The 14,855-nt window shown below is 34.9% G+C and overlaps 1 protein-coding gene across 6 annotated transcripts in view; it reads right to left on the bottom strand.

Annotated features, from left to right (window-relative positions):
- Positions 1–14,855, bottom strand: part of XRCC4 (X-ray repair cross complementing 4) — a 316,241-nt gene that overhangs the window by 271,532 nt on the left and 29,854 nt on the right. For all 6 annotated transcript variants that reach the window (XM_067731169.1, XM_067731168.1, XM_067731167.1 and 3 more), the window contains exon 3: positions 10,400–10,575. In XM_067731169.1, coding sequence (XP_067587270.1) covers positions 10,400–10,575 — 176 coding nt within the window. The remainder of the gene's footprint in view (positions 1–10,399; positions 10,576–14,855) is intronic.

Genomic DNA, 14,855 nt, shown 5'->3' with positions numbered 1-14,855 from the left:
CAAAATACTGATGAAAGATATCAAAGAAAACCTAAAAAATACTGTGTTTATGGACAAGAAGACTCAATTGTGGTTTTTTTGTAAATAGAGTAAAGCTGCTTTTAAAATGTATTCGGAAAGGCAAAGAAACTAAATTATCTAAAACAACATTGAAAAAAAGAATAAAGTTAGAGGAATTACACAACCTAATTTTAAGGCTTATAATGTAGCTACAGTAATTATGCCAGTGTGGTACTGGTGGAGGGATATATACATAGATTCATGAAACAGAATACAGAGTCCAGAAATAGACCCACACAAGTACAGCCAATGAGTTTTAATAAAGGGGCAAAAGCAATTCAATGGAGAAAGGAGAGTCTTTTCAACTAATGGTCTTAGTTCAACTGGACATTCATATCCAAGAAAATGAACCTTAACCTAAACAAAAGTAACTCAAAACAGATGATAGATCTAAATGTAAAACATGAAACTATAAAACTTTTTTAAAGAAAATCATGGAAAATCTTCATGACCTAGGGATAGGTAAAGAGTCCTTACACATGACACCAAAGAATAATCCATAAAAATTTTAAAAATCCAGAAATTGGACCATTCATCAAAAATAAAAACTTCTGCTCTACAAAAGACCCTATTAATAAAATGAACATACCAGGCTTCCCTGGTGGTGCAGCGGTTAAGAATCCGCCTGTCAATGCAGGGGACATGGGTTCGAGTTCTGGTCCGGGAAGATCCCACATGCCGTGGAGCAACTGGGCCTGTGCGCCACAACTACTGAGCCTGCGCTCTAGAGCCCATGAGCCACAACTACTGAAGCCTTCGCGCCCTAGGGCCGTGCTCTGCAACAGGAGAAGCTACCTCAGTGAGAGGCCCACGCACAGTAACGAAGACCCAATGCAGCCAAAAATAAATAAATAAATAAATTTTAAAAGAAAAAAAAAACCAAAAAAAACTCATTTCAACCTCCTAGAAACTTCTGGTTTCTTCTGCAATTTCTCTAAAAAAAAAAAAAGTGAACATACCAGTGATAGACTAGAAGATATTTGCAAATCACATATCTGATAAATAAATACAAACAATGCAACTAAAAACATGGGTAAAATTTGAAAAGACTCTTCACCAAGATGGTTATACAGATGTCAAATAAGCACATGAAACCAACATCCCCAGCCATTAGGGAAATAGAAATTAAAGCCACAATAAGATACCATACATACCATGCCTATTAGAATGGCTAAAATAAAAAATACGGACAACACTAAGTGCTGGAAAGAGTGTGGATCTTTCATACATTTCAGGTAGGAATATAAAATGGTACACCCACTTTGGAAAACAGTTTAGCAGTTTCTTTATAAAGGTAACACATACTTGTCATACAAGCCAGTATTCCCAATCTTAGATATTTATCTTAAAGCAGAGACCAGCAAACTCTAAGAGGACCAAAAGTAAATATTTCAGTCATTGCACACCACAATGTCCTGTTGCAGCTATTCAACTTTGCCATTATAACACAAAAGCAGCCACAGACAATACACAAACAAATGGGCACACTTATGTCCCAGTAAAACTTTACCAAAATGGGCAGCCGATTTACAGGATATAGTTTGCCAATCTCTGCACTAGAGAAATGAGGACTTATATTCACACAGAAACCTATGCATGAATGTTTAAAGCAGCTTTGTAATAGCCAAAACGTGGAAATGACACAAATGTTCTTAAGTCATTAATGGATGAACAAACTGATACAGTCATACAATGGACTACTGAGAAATAAATAAAAATAAATTATGATATTTGCAACAACTTGAATGTCTCTCAAGGGCATTATTATGCTCAGTGGGTGGGGGAAGCTAATCTCAAAAGGCTACATACTATATGATTTCATTAATGTAATATTCTTGAAATAACAAAAGCGCAGTGATGAAGAACAGATAAGTGGTTGCTGAGGGTTACATTGGAGAGCCGGTACAACTATAAAGGGGTAGCACAAAGGAACAAAGAGGTTTCTTTGTGATAATAGAACAGTTCTGCACCCTGATTGTGGTAGTGGTTATATGAATCCATACATGTAATAAAATTCATATAACTATAAACACACAAAAATGAAACAAAAAAGCATAACAACAAAAAAACAGATTACTTGTAAAAAGTAGCAAAATCTGTATAAGGTTTGTAGTTTATAATATTGTGCCAATGTCAATTTCCTGCTCTTAATAATGTACTATGGTTATATATTGTTATCATTGGGGAACCCAGGTGCAGGGTATCCTGAACTCTATGTCTTATTTTTGAAACTTTTTGTGAGTCTAAAATTATTTCAAAATAGATTTTAAAAGTTAATTGGCTGTTAAAAACAAAAAGTATTACAATATATTGTGGAGTTTATAACATACATATCAACAGAAGTAAAATGTATGACCAAAATACCATAAAGGCTAAGAGAGGAAAAATGGATGCATAATGTGTGTGTGTATATATAATGTATATTGCTATAAGAGTTTTAAACTATCTGTAAAGCAGTATATCACTTCAAGGTAGACTGTGATAAGGTAAAGATACATGCTATAAACTCTAAAGCAAGCATTAAAATAGCGTAAAAATGAGTTATAAGCCAACCAAAAAGATTAAATAGTATCATAAAAAAATACTAAAGTAGGCCAAAAAAAGACACAATAAGAGAAACAAGGAAATAAGGTGAAACAGAAAGAGACAGCAGATTTTAAAACCATCATCAATAATTACATAAACTGTAAATGCCCTAAACACCCCAATTAAAAGACACAGATTGCCAGATTGGATTAAAAAAGCAAAATCCAACTATGTATTTCTTAAAAGAAACCCAATTTAAATAAAGATAAAAATAGTCAAAAGCAGAAGGATGGAAAAAGATATGTCATGCTAACTCCTATCAAAAGAAAGCTGGAAGTGGATTTTAGATCAAAGAATTTTAAGTGTTAGAGGGTCATTTCATAATGATAAAGGGATCAAATCATCACGAGGACAAGACAAACCTTAATGTTTTGCACTTTATAACAAAGATTCAAAAATACATGAAGCAAGACCTGATTATGCTTCAAGGAGAATAAACCAATCCATAATTACAGTTACAGATTTGAATACATTCTCTGTCATTGGTGCAACAAGTAGATAGAAAATAAGCAAAAATATAGAAAACTTAAACAACAAGCTCAACCAACTTGATCTGACATTTATAGAACAATCCACCAAACAACAGCAGAATAAACATTTCTTTCAAGTATTCAAAGACCACTGAACAAGAGAGACCATATTTGGAGCCTCAGTATAAGTCCAAATAAATTTAAAAGTTTAGTGGGTGCCTGGAACCTGGAGAGTAAGCAGAGTGAGGAAGAAAGGGGCTAATTGGGGATTGACCTCAAAGAGGCACAAAGGAACTGTCTAGAGTAATGAAAACTGAATTTTACATAGGTACATTCTATTGTATGTACACTACACCTAAACAACAAGAAAAATTTTACTTGATTTTGACAGAGACCTGGATTCTACCCTACCTGACTTACTACCTGTGCTTTCCTTAGGAACTTGCTTATGCTTTTAGCAACTGTTTCCTCACATACAGAGAGTGACGATGCCAACACCACATGATGAAGTGAGAGTACATGTTAACTGAAAAGGAGATTAACTGGAAAATAATAAGCAAATATTAATACTCAAAAGTTCTCTTAGAGCATAGTTTTTACATGCTACTTCCTACTTCTGTTTTTGCTCTAAGTTGTTTATTTTCTGAAAAATCCTGGAATAACTGAAAAAATTAAAATATAATGACTGAGGTGTTTCTTATAAAAGAAGAAAACACTTTAAATCAAAGCAGAGCAATATGAAAAAAGAAAAGGAAAGTGAGTTCTCAAATACAAAACTGTATAACTAAAAATTAATTTTTTAAAGTAATAATTCTGAAGTCTTTTCCATGGCTGAACTACAAAACATATACTTTGAGCAGGACTTCTGCACCACTTACATTACTGATTTAGTTCCCACATTCCAAAAGGTCAGGAATTATAAAGCGTTTAATACAAAAATGGCAGACGTATATAAATATTTTTATCATAGAAATAAAGAATACTGCAATTTCTTTTTGAGGCATTCAAGCAACACATTTGCAACCCATACTCCCACAAACCTGAAAATCATTACTATTTTTGACAAACTCTTTGGCAGAGTACCATAACAAATGCTCCAATTCTGATATTTCATCTGGAAATACCCATTTGATTTCAAAGTCCCCCAAACCACAGGGACACATGGCAATAATATAGGATTTTAGACTGCTGTTTTTAAAAACAACTTTGAATGTTTGGGCTAACTTATTTTACTTCATTTTTATATATCTGAGAAATGTAAGTTAAATAAATATAGAGAGGTTGTTTGAACTTTTTTAACTTCCACTTAAAAAAAGTTATGACATATAGTAAGATACAAACTAACCTATACCTTACTATATGTTGTAACATTTTTTAAACAACTGAAACAATTATTTATAACGAAAATTCTAGAGAAAGACCCTTGTAACAATAAAAGTGAATCCTTCTAAATGACTGAATGACACTTCAATCTCTCCTAAAATGTAACATGCAGAGATTGCTCCTTGTTCCTCAATATCCACCTTCCCCTTTTTACACAGTAATGAAAATTTCTGGGCATAGGACACAGCTGAAGATCACACTTCACAGATTCCCTTGCAGCTAGGTGAAGCCATGTGACAGTTCTGGACAATGGGATGCAAGCAAAAGTAATGCTTGCAATTTTACAGTGATAGTCAAAGAAAATGCATGTGTGCTTTATTTTCTCTTTAACTCAGTCTTGTTGCCTGAAAGGTGAGCATAACAGTAACAATGAGATAAAAACTCCCTGGGCCCCTGCATCATAAAACCATTGTATTAACCCAGGCCTGCCTATTTGGATCATTACATCAGAGAAAAGCAAACTTCCATGCTTTTTAAGTCATCAAATTTTCAGGCTAACTGTATCCGAAGCCAATATCTGCTGGTGGGGCAGGAGAGAGGAAGGGAAAGAAAATGCAAAAAGACTTTATTTTAATTCTAACAGAAACCTAAAGCCAATTTTCATGTATGCTTCTAGTGTGTGGGGGAGGGTGTGTATGTGTGCTTATCATGTTTAATTTTCTTTCAAACCTCATGGCTTTCCTTCATTAGGACTATTTTTAGAAACATAAAACTGCAGTATGTTAGATGACCTGGAATGAATCCAAGAAATCACTTCAAAACTTTATAGATGAGAAAACAGATGTATGAGCAAGCTAAACTATGAACCCATGGTTACTCTTTTTTTTTTTAATTTTTGAATTTTATTTTATTTATTTTTTTATACAGCAGGTTCTTATTAATCATCAATTTTATACACATCACTGTATACATGTCAATCCCAATCACCCAATTCAGCACACCACCACCACCACCCGACCCGTGGCTTACCCCCCTTGGTGTCCATACGTTTGTTCTCTACATCTGTGTCTCAAATTCTGCCCTGCAAACCAGTTCATCTGTACCATTTTTCTAGGTTCCACATACATGTGTTAATATACGATATTCGTTTTTCTCTCTCTGACTTTCTTCACTCTGTATGACAGTCTCTAGATCCATCCACGTCTCAACAAATGACTCAATTTCATTCTTTTTTATGGCTGAGTAATATTCCATTGTATATATGTACCACATCTTCTTTATCCATTCGTCTGTCGATGGGCATTTAGGTTGCTTCCATGACCTGGCTATTGTAAACAGTGCTGCAATGAACATTGGGGTGCATGTGTCTTTTTGAATTATGGTTTTCTCTGGGTATATGCCCAGTAGTGGGATTGCTGGGTCAGATGGTAATTTTATTTTTAGTTTTTTAAGGAACCTCCATACTGTTCTCCATAGTGGCTGTATCAATTTACATTCCCACCAACAGTGCAAGAGGGTTCCCTTTTCTCCACACCCTCTCCAGCATTTGTTGTCTGTAGATTTCTGATCATGCCCATTCTAACTGGTGTGAGGTGATACCTCATTGTAGTTTTGTTTGTTTGTTTGTTTTTGCGGTACGCAGGTCTCTCACTGTTGTGGCCTCTCCCGTTGCGGAGCACAGGCTCCGGACGCGCAGGTTCAGCGGCCATGGCTCACAGGCCTAGCCGCTCCGCGGCATGTGGGATCCTCCTGGACCGCGGCACGGACCCATGTCCCCTGCATCGGCAGGCGGACTCTCAACCACCGCGCCACCAGGGAAGCCCCTCATTGTAGTTTTGATTTGCATTTCTCTAATAATTAGTGATGTTGAGCAGTTTTTCACGTGCTTCTTGGCCATCTGTATGTCTTCTTTTGAGAAATGTCTATTTAGGTCTTCTGCCCATTTTCGGATTGGGTTGTTTGTTTCTTTAATATTGAGCTGCATGAGCTGTTTATATATTTCGGAGATTAATCCCTTGTCCATTGATTTGTTTGCAAATATTTTCTCCCATTCTGAGGGTTGCCTTTTCATCTTGTTTATGGTTCCCTTTGCTGTGCAAAAGCTTTTAAGTTTCATAAGGTCCCATTTGTTTATTTTTGTTTTTATTTCCATTACTCTAGGAGGTGGGTCAAAAAAGATCTTGCTGTTATTTATGTCAAAGAGTGTTCTTTCTATCTTTTCCTCTAAGAGTTTTATAGTGTCTGGTCTTAACATTTAGGTCTCGAATCCATTTTGAGTTTATTTTTGTGTATGGTGTTAGGGAGTGTTCTAATTTCATGCTTTTACATGTAGCTGTCCAGTTTTCCCAGCACCACTTATTGAAGAGACTGTCTTTTCTCCATTGTATATCTTTGCCTCCTTTGTCATAGATTAGTTGACCATAGGTGCGTGGATTTATCTCTGGGCTTTCTATCTTGTTCCATTGATCTATGTTTCTGTTTTTGTACCAGTACCATATTGTCTTGATTACTGTAGCTTTGTAGTATAGTCTGAAGTCAGGGAGTCTGATTCCTCCAGCTCCATGTTTTTCCCTCAAGACTGTTTGGCTATTCGGGGTCTTTTTTGTCTCCATACAAATTTTAAGATTTTTTGTTCTAGTTCTGTAAAAAATGCCATTGGTAATTTGATGGGGATTGCATTGAATCTGTAGATTGCTTTGGGTAGCATAGTCATTTTCACAATATTGATTCTTCCAATCCAAGAACATGGTATATCTCTCCATCTGTTGGTATCATCTTTAATTTCTTTCATCAGTGTCTTATAGTTTTCTGCATACAGGTATTTTGTCTCCCCCCAGGGTTACTCTTATAAAAAAAATTAGGTCTTTTTTACATGGCTCATGAATGAAAATGTTTTCTGAAGGAACAGAGCAAATTATGAGAGAAGAAGAGGAAGACTTTTTTTTTTTTTTTTTTTTTTGCGGTACGCGGGCCTCTCACTGTTGTGGCCTCTCCCGTTGCTGAGCACTGGCTCTGGACGCGCAGGCTCAGTGGCCATGGCTCACGGGCCCAGCCGCTCCGCGTCATGTGGGATCTTCCCGGACCGGGGCACGAACCCGTGTCCCCTGCATCGGCAGGCGGACTCTCAACCACTGCGCCACCAGGGAAGCCCAGGAAGACATTTTTAATTAAGAGGTATTATTTGCATGACAAAGTATATACTGCAAAATCCATATGAACTGTAAAAGGCAGAGCGAAAAGAGTGACACAAAAGTACATGATAATCTCTTGAGTAGGCAACAGTACTTATAGTGAAGAGATAATGAGTTCTAAATGCTTGTACTAGAGTATGCTGTCATCCAGAACAATCTACTGCCAACTGAAGTGTCCTGGTGATGGAGCAGGAAGGGTCCCAGAGGTTTGTACTGTACGGAGAAAAAGAGTTAGCATCCAACTGGCCATTCAACATTTATCCCAATGAGAATTAAGCTAAAATTAGAAGTCTATGTTATCTGTAAGGAAAAGCCAATGAGAGGACAAATGAAATTTTGAGTATTATGAGCTCAAAAGCAATCTCATGAAAATTATGGATCCATCCCTCAAAAAGAATGTATATAAACGTCAACATACACATTATACATATTAAATATTTCATTGCTTTGGAAATGGACAATTAAAACACAAGGTAATATTTCAAAAAAAACAGGTCTTCTTGAATATAAAAATTAGTAGTTATTTCCTTTTTAAAAATAGGAAAAAAAGGAGAAAATTTGATAGAAATGTAAATTTCAAATAAGTCATATGACTTGAATACTCAAAATGTTCAAATTATGCAGTGATCTTCAACACAGAATTAGACACATAAAACTTTTTGAATTGATGACAACAAATGCCCAAAAACCCTGACTCTAAGAGGTATGAAACTGGTAGCTAATGTACTTAGAACTCATGGAATATTCTTTGTCATGGGAGAGTAACCTTATGTCAACAACAGAACAGAATTCACTATAACCTTTTGAGGTGAATCTATGTTCATTCTTTTCTTCTAAGTGTAGGAGGTCATTTTTGGCAACAATCAGACATCTGTGTCATCAAGGAATGGATTACAAACTCCTTTTAAAGTTTTAGGTCATCCAAAGCAAAATTAGCCTTAAAAAGTATTCTGCCATGTTTCCAATTGTCTGCATATTTTTGCCAGCAGATGAATTTAAAAGATACTGTCACTCTGAAATTCAATTTGCAGAAGCACATCCTACAGCACTAGAAGATTCCCACGGAAATTTGGCCAAATAAACTTGTGATTTTCATCTGCATCCGTAAGGCTGACTGTAGCACCTCATACTGAAAGTTTTATCTCATTCAAACATCCAAAAATATCTCTCAAGTAAGCCAAGTCATGAACTCCTCCTCAACAAACCATTCTGAAAGTAGCCTTTCTTTTTCTCATACGCAAATTAATAAGTGAATAAATAGTGAGGCAGGAATCTAAACTGCATTGTAGTGCTTTAGGGCGTATTTGTTAGGGAACCAACACTCATCTGCCTTACTAGGAATCTCTTAATCTGTTTCTATTTTTTTGAGAAAACCTGTTGAAAAGCTAGTGGTTCAAGCCTTTGGCTCTGATAAAGTTGATTAATATCAGGGTAGTAAGCAAGCTATCTTTCAGGATTATTGTCACGGTTTTTGAGTCTGATACATGCCAAGCCAACTGTAAACAACTGAAGTCATGAGGACTTTCTTCACAAAGGCAGCAAGATCCGATGTATCGCTAAGCATGTCAAGTACTCCATCCAAACCCTCCTTTTCACCATGTCAAAGATACCAAAAGCCTTTCAGGTACCCAAAAGTACTCTCACACTCTTAATTTGTTATGCACCAGTGTAACACAACACATATGAAAACCAGAAACTGGAGGCATGAAATAATGTTAGTCATTACATACATATGCTTGTTGAGTGGGAAATGGTATTATAACCAATTTGACAATGATCTGCTTCAAAATATTAGAAGCAACAGTCAGCAGTTCCATAGTATATAACATCATTTGATTGTACTTGAGCCACAGGAAAGAGTATTTTGCGATAAATAACAAAATTTCAGTAGTCAGTTCAAACCTTACCCTAATTTAAATTATCATCTTAAGAACCTCAGCTTATTGAAACTTACATAAATTGGCAGCTAAGTACTATAAGTATGTATCTTCTAAACAATTCAGAATAATTCTAAATTTTTCAGAAACAATTACTGAAGCCAGGCTCTGTATTATTCTATACAGGATAATATATATTTCAAATTAATGATTCCATCTGTTGCTTCAAATGTTTCTCTAATTGGTGAAATCCCTTTAATCATTCTGAATTAAAGATTTTTTTTAAAAAGAATTTTTTAAACTCAATTTAGTTCCAGCACAAACTGTTCAATAACTGTCTCTAAATTTAAGAAAGCTTGGGTTGAAAGTTATTTCTTTCTATTTTAATACTTCTAAGTTTGATAATATAAATAAAATACCTTAATTTCTAATCAAATGTCTTACTACACTTATCTATATAATTTTGTAATTACAAATACATGCTAATAAAGAAGAAAATAGGTTATAATTATTAAATATTCAAAGAAAAATATATTATTTTCTTTCTCAAAAATCAGTATTTCCCCAAACTCATTTCAGTAAGCCTTGTCTCATGGTCTAAAACTTCTGACGCCACTTTTCATACTGCTCATTCGTGTAATTATCTCAATAATACTTAGTCTTAAAGCATTAAAAATGAAATATATTTTCCAATAGTTTTTTTCACAATTCATTAACATAAAGCATTTAATGACTATAACTTTGAAGCATTTTTCCAACTTGGAAACCAAGTACTTTTTAAACTTTTGTTTCTGAGCTATTCTGGGAATAATATGCTAGTTACTTAAATAATTTCTCAATAAGTATTCTCTAACATTTTACCAATTATAACATTATGGAAAGTTTTACTTACTGAAACATCTTTCAAGTTTTTCTCAAAGGAGAAGTGACAAGACTCTTTCGAAAAATTAAACTTGTATGTGTCAGTTGGTCCTGCTCCTGACACCAGTGCTTTTCTCAGTTCATCAACATATTTCTCTTTTTCCATTGCCATGTCATCAGCTTCTTGGGAAATCTCTGATTCACAAACTATGAGAAACAGTAATAAAAGCCTTATTTACTTGAAAATAAATTCTAAACCTAAGAATAAACATATTTACCTGTTGCTACTAATTTATTACTTATGTCACAGAAATTTAAACAAAAAGTAAAATCAATGTCTGCACCACACATTTTTAAGTCAAATTATACCTTTTAACTGAACTAGCAATTTTTGAGACATTAATTTAGTCTCACATCTCATTGGAAAGCATTAGACTCCTTGTGTTCTTTCTCTGTCCTCAGATCAAATACATGGATTATAAGTTACCACAGAAACAACCGTCTTATGTACCTGCTCCTAGGTCATAGCAATTATTTCCTATAATGATTAATAAGCTCAATATTTTAAAACATCTTTCTTCCTTGCCTCAATTATTAAAGAGATTAAATAGTCTATAGTTTATTTCTCACTCACATGGGCAGAGTCAAATTAAAGTAAAAATGGAGTTCATTCTTCTCATCTCATTATGTGCCAACAATAAAAATGGTAGATGAAGGGAGTCGATGAGGAAGGAAAGGGAAGGGAATTAATATTTATTGTCTCCTCTATGGCTTGCGTTATATTATATATCTGGCTTCCAATTCTCTCATCTAGGTACGTTTAAAGCTGATGTTTTACTCATCCATAGAGATTTTTACTTCAATGATTACATGTTCAATTTTAGATATCCTCTGTTTCTTTTTCATAATATCTTGTTCTTGCCACACGCTTCTTTTCAATATTTGAAGGATTTAAATATATTTAAGATCTCATTCAGATCACTCTCTTTGCGTGGTTCCTAGGGTATGAATGCCATTTCTTCTAGCTGCTGACACATTCTTGCTCTGCCTTTTTTCCTTTCCTGCTTTGTGAGGTGTGAACATGACTCTCCTCTAGCCAGAGTATCAAGTGCTCTGGACAGCAGAAAGTCTTCATTTAAGACTTTACTTATTTATTTTTTTAAATAAATTTATTTATTTTATTTATTTTATTTTTGGCTGCGTTGGGTCTTCACTGCACGTGGGCTGTTCTCTGGTTGTGGTGAGTGGGGGTTACTCTTCGTTGTGGTGTGTGGCCTTCTCATTGCAGTGGCTTCTCTTGTTGTGGAGCACAGGCTCTAGGCGCGCGGGCTTCAGTAGTTGTGGCACGTGGGCTCAGTAGCTGTGGCTCATGAGCTCTAGAGCGCAGGCTCAGTAGTTGTGGCGCATGGGCTTAGTTGCTCCGCGGCATGTGGGATCTTCCCGCACCAGGGATCGAACCCGTGTCCCCTGCGTTGGCAGGCGGATTCTTAACCACTGTGCCACCAGGGAAGCCCTTCATTTAAGGCTTTAAATGAAGGTTGCTGGTTGGCCTTTCTTGTAGTCCCTACAGGTTTCACCAGTTCTGGACCAGTTTTGAAAGTTAATTTCTTCACTTGGTTTTTATACTTGTGGCAAATTTAAGACAGCTCAAATTTAAACCCCCCACCCTCACACTTATAAAACACAGACAGGATTCTGATTTCTGTTAGGACTTTTAATTTACTCATAACCCTTAGTGACTACTCTGATTCTACAACTCCAAGCCAGAGTAATTTTTTTGTCTGTTTTTTTAAAGATTTTATTAACAGGATCACTTCCAGGTTACTTTCTTTATCTTTAGAGATAAAGAAATTCCTTAAGAGGCCTGCAGTCTCAACAGGCCACTCCACTCAGGTATTAACAACCACAGTCGCTTAGATGTGTATCTAGTTCAGATATTCCATGAACTTATAGTTCTTTAGTTCCCATTAACCACTTCGGTTTTCAGATACCTCTTCACACATGGCACCTGGGGATTCCCTTTCTTACATTCAAAGGCTGCAATGTGTCTGTTTATTTGCTTTTAAAATTACAAGATTTAATCTAATATTTATTTGGAATGTACGTATGGTTGGGTGGTTTCCTGTATCAACTCAGGATACCACAATGATGAAAGACTCATACAGTTCTATACTTTTTTACTTAAAGGTTACATTTATCTATTTTATTCCTTACAACACTGAAAGATAGATATTCTCATTTTACAAATGACAAAAGTGAGGCTCAGAGAGATCAAGTAATGGTCTAGGGTCATGAAGTAGGTAAGTGGTAAAACTGGGGTCATACTTATATCTCTCTGGTTGTTCTGGTTTGAGGTGAAGCAGAGATATGGGACATTAGCTAAATTATTTACTTCCATAATATTAAAAAAACACACTGGTATGAAATAATATAGAAACAATAAAATCTTGATTAAAGAATCCCTAAAAATATAACAGCTTTGCATAACGTTGGTCCATGTGCTATCAAGGGTCTGGAAGCCCCATGACAGGCAATGAGGAAGAGAGTCCAGGAATGCATCCATATATTTTTCCTGATCAGTTTTTGATAAATTCTAATATTGAAATATGAGTCTCAACACAGCCTTTGAAAAAAGGTAAGAATAAAAATATGCTTGTGTAATTTTACAGCTTCTAAAATATTTCAACATATTTTTTTCTCTCTCTGAAGCATATGCATATTTAAGATGATCACCACTATCAAATCTATTGACCTTTCAAATACCCTATTAGCTCTTCTGAAAAAACATAAAAGTAAGAAGGCAAATGCATCTTATCTGAGGAATAATTTCATATTCTGTGTTTGGATAATTTTGAAGAGTTATAAGTACCTAGAGAGAGAAATTATTTCTCAGAGAAATAGGAAATAATCTGTAGAAACTATCTTTAATGAAACTATAGAAAAACTTATAAGAAAACATGCAAAAAAATAAATGATACAAATGAACTTCTTTACAAAATAGAAAGAGATTCACAGACTTCAAAAACAAATTTATTGTTACCAAAGGGGAAAGGTAGGATGGGGGGGATAAATTAGGAGTTTGGGATTAACATATACACACTACTATATATAAAATAGCTAACCAACAAGGCCCTACTGTATGGCACAGGGAACTCAATATTCTGTAATAACCTATATGGGAAAAGAATCTGAAAAAGAATGGATATATGTATATGTATAACTGAATCACTTTGTAGTACACCTGAAACACAACATTGTAAATCAACTATACTCCAATATAAAATAAATATATTAAAAAAATAATAAAGTATGTCTACTGATAAAACATCTAGTAAAAAGTATTCTAAATTTCATTACAATGAAAAGATGCCTGTCTGAAAATATTTAATGGAATTTATTGATTCAATTCATTTAGTCCAAAAATGCTTAATGTGCATTTACTATGTGCCAGGCACTATTCTAGGCACGAGGGATACAACCATTAGACAAAAATGCCAGCCTTATGGAGCCTTGATTCAAGTGCTGACATCTTAGATAACCTTTCAGATACCCTCTTAGTATGTTACTCCATCTGTGAATGCTGCATTGGTTAGTGTTTCAAAATATTTCATTCTTGAGAGGAAAAAAACATGTGAAAGGAAATTATTTCTATTTGTGCCTCTCCTTTAAAAAATATGTTTTGTAAAAAAAAAGGTATTAGTTTAAGAAGAAAAATTTACTTGAACATTTCCTATAACAGTCAATGTGAAATTCTGACTGCCTATTTAGAACTTCAATCCTAGAAAAACAATTTGGTCACCGGTTTTGAATTTTGTGCTGCAGGAAGCACAGCTGTAAGCAGTCAATGCTCCTTTAAAAACTTCAGTGACCAGGGATAAAAGCCATGAAAATAATAAAATTCAGCAAGGATACAGATGAGCAACATAATATGGCATAAAAAGTGAGCAGGCCAACATGACCAAAAAGCAAGGAATTGTTCTCAGACAGGTAGAATCCAAGAAAGCATCACTTTAACACCATTTATGGGTAGGTGAAGATGTAAGTAAGGAAAGAAAATTCTTTACTTTGGATCCTTATGTATAATGAACCAAAAGACTGCATATCTTAAGTTTGTGTCAGAGCTGAGAAGACACACAGACCTAATAAGTCATCACATCACGGACCCACTTTTCCACTTCATTCTTTAAAAATCATTTTTCTACTGAGCTCTGTCACATAATCTCCATATAGGTCACCAAACATATCAGTGTTTAGAACAAATATAGGTGGATATAATTATTTGATAATAAATGCATTAAAAAGTTTAATTTACTCTTCAATGAACTTTACCCCAGAGATGGGTGATATAAGTTTCTTACCGCTGACTGCAATTCTTATGAAAGTCAAATAACAGTCATCGATCATTAACCCACTTTGTGACTTAACCCTGTGATATAATCCTCTATAATGTTGAAGTGATGATAGACCACATGATAATTAGACCCCAA

Source organism: Pseudorca crassidens, chromosome 3 (genome assembly GCF_039906515.1).
Source record: "Pseudorca crassidens isolate mPseCra1 chromosome 3, mPseCra1.hap1, whole genome shotgun sequence".
Classification (NCBI taxonomy): Eukaryota; Metazoa; Chordata; class Mammalia; order Artiodactyla; family Delphinidae; genus Pseudorca; species Pseudorca crassidens.
This window is presented reverse-complemented; position numbering and strand designations above follow the sequence as displayed.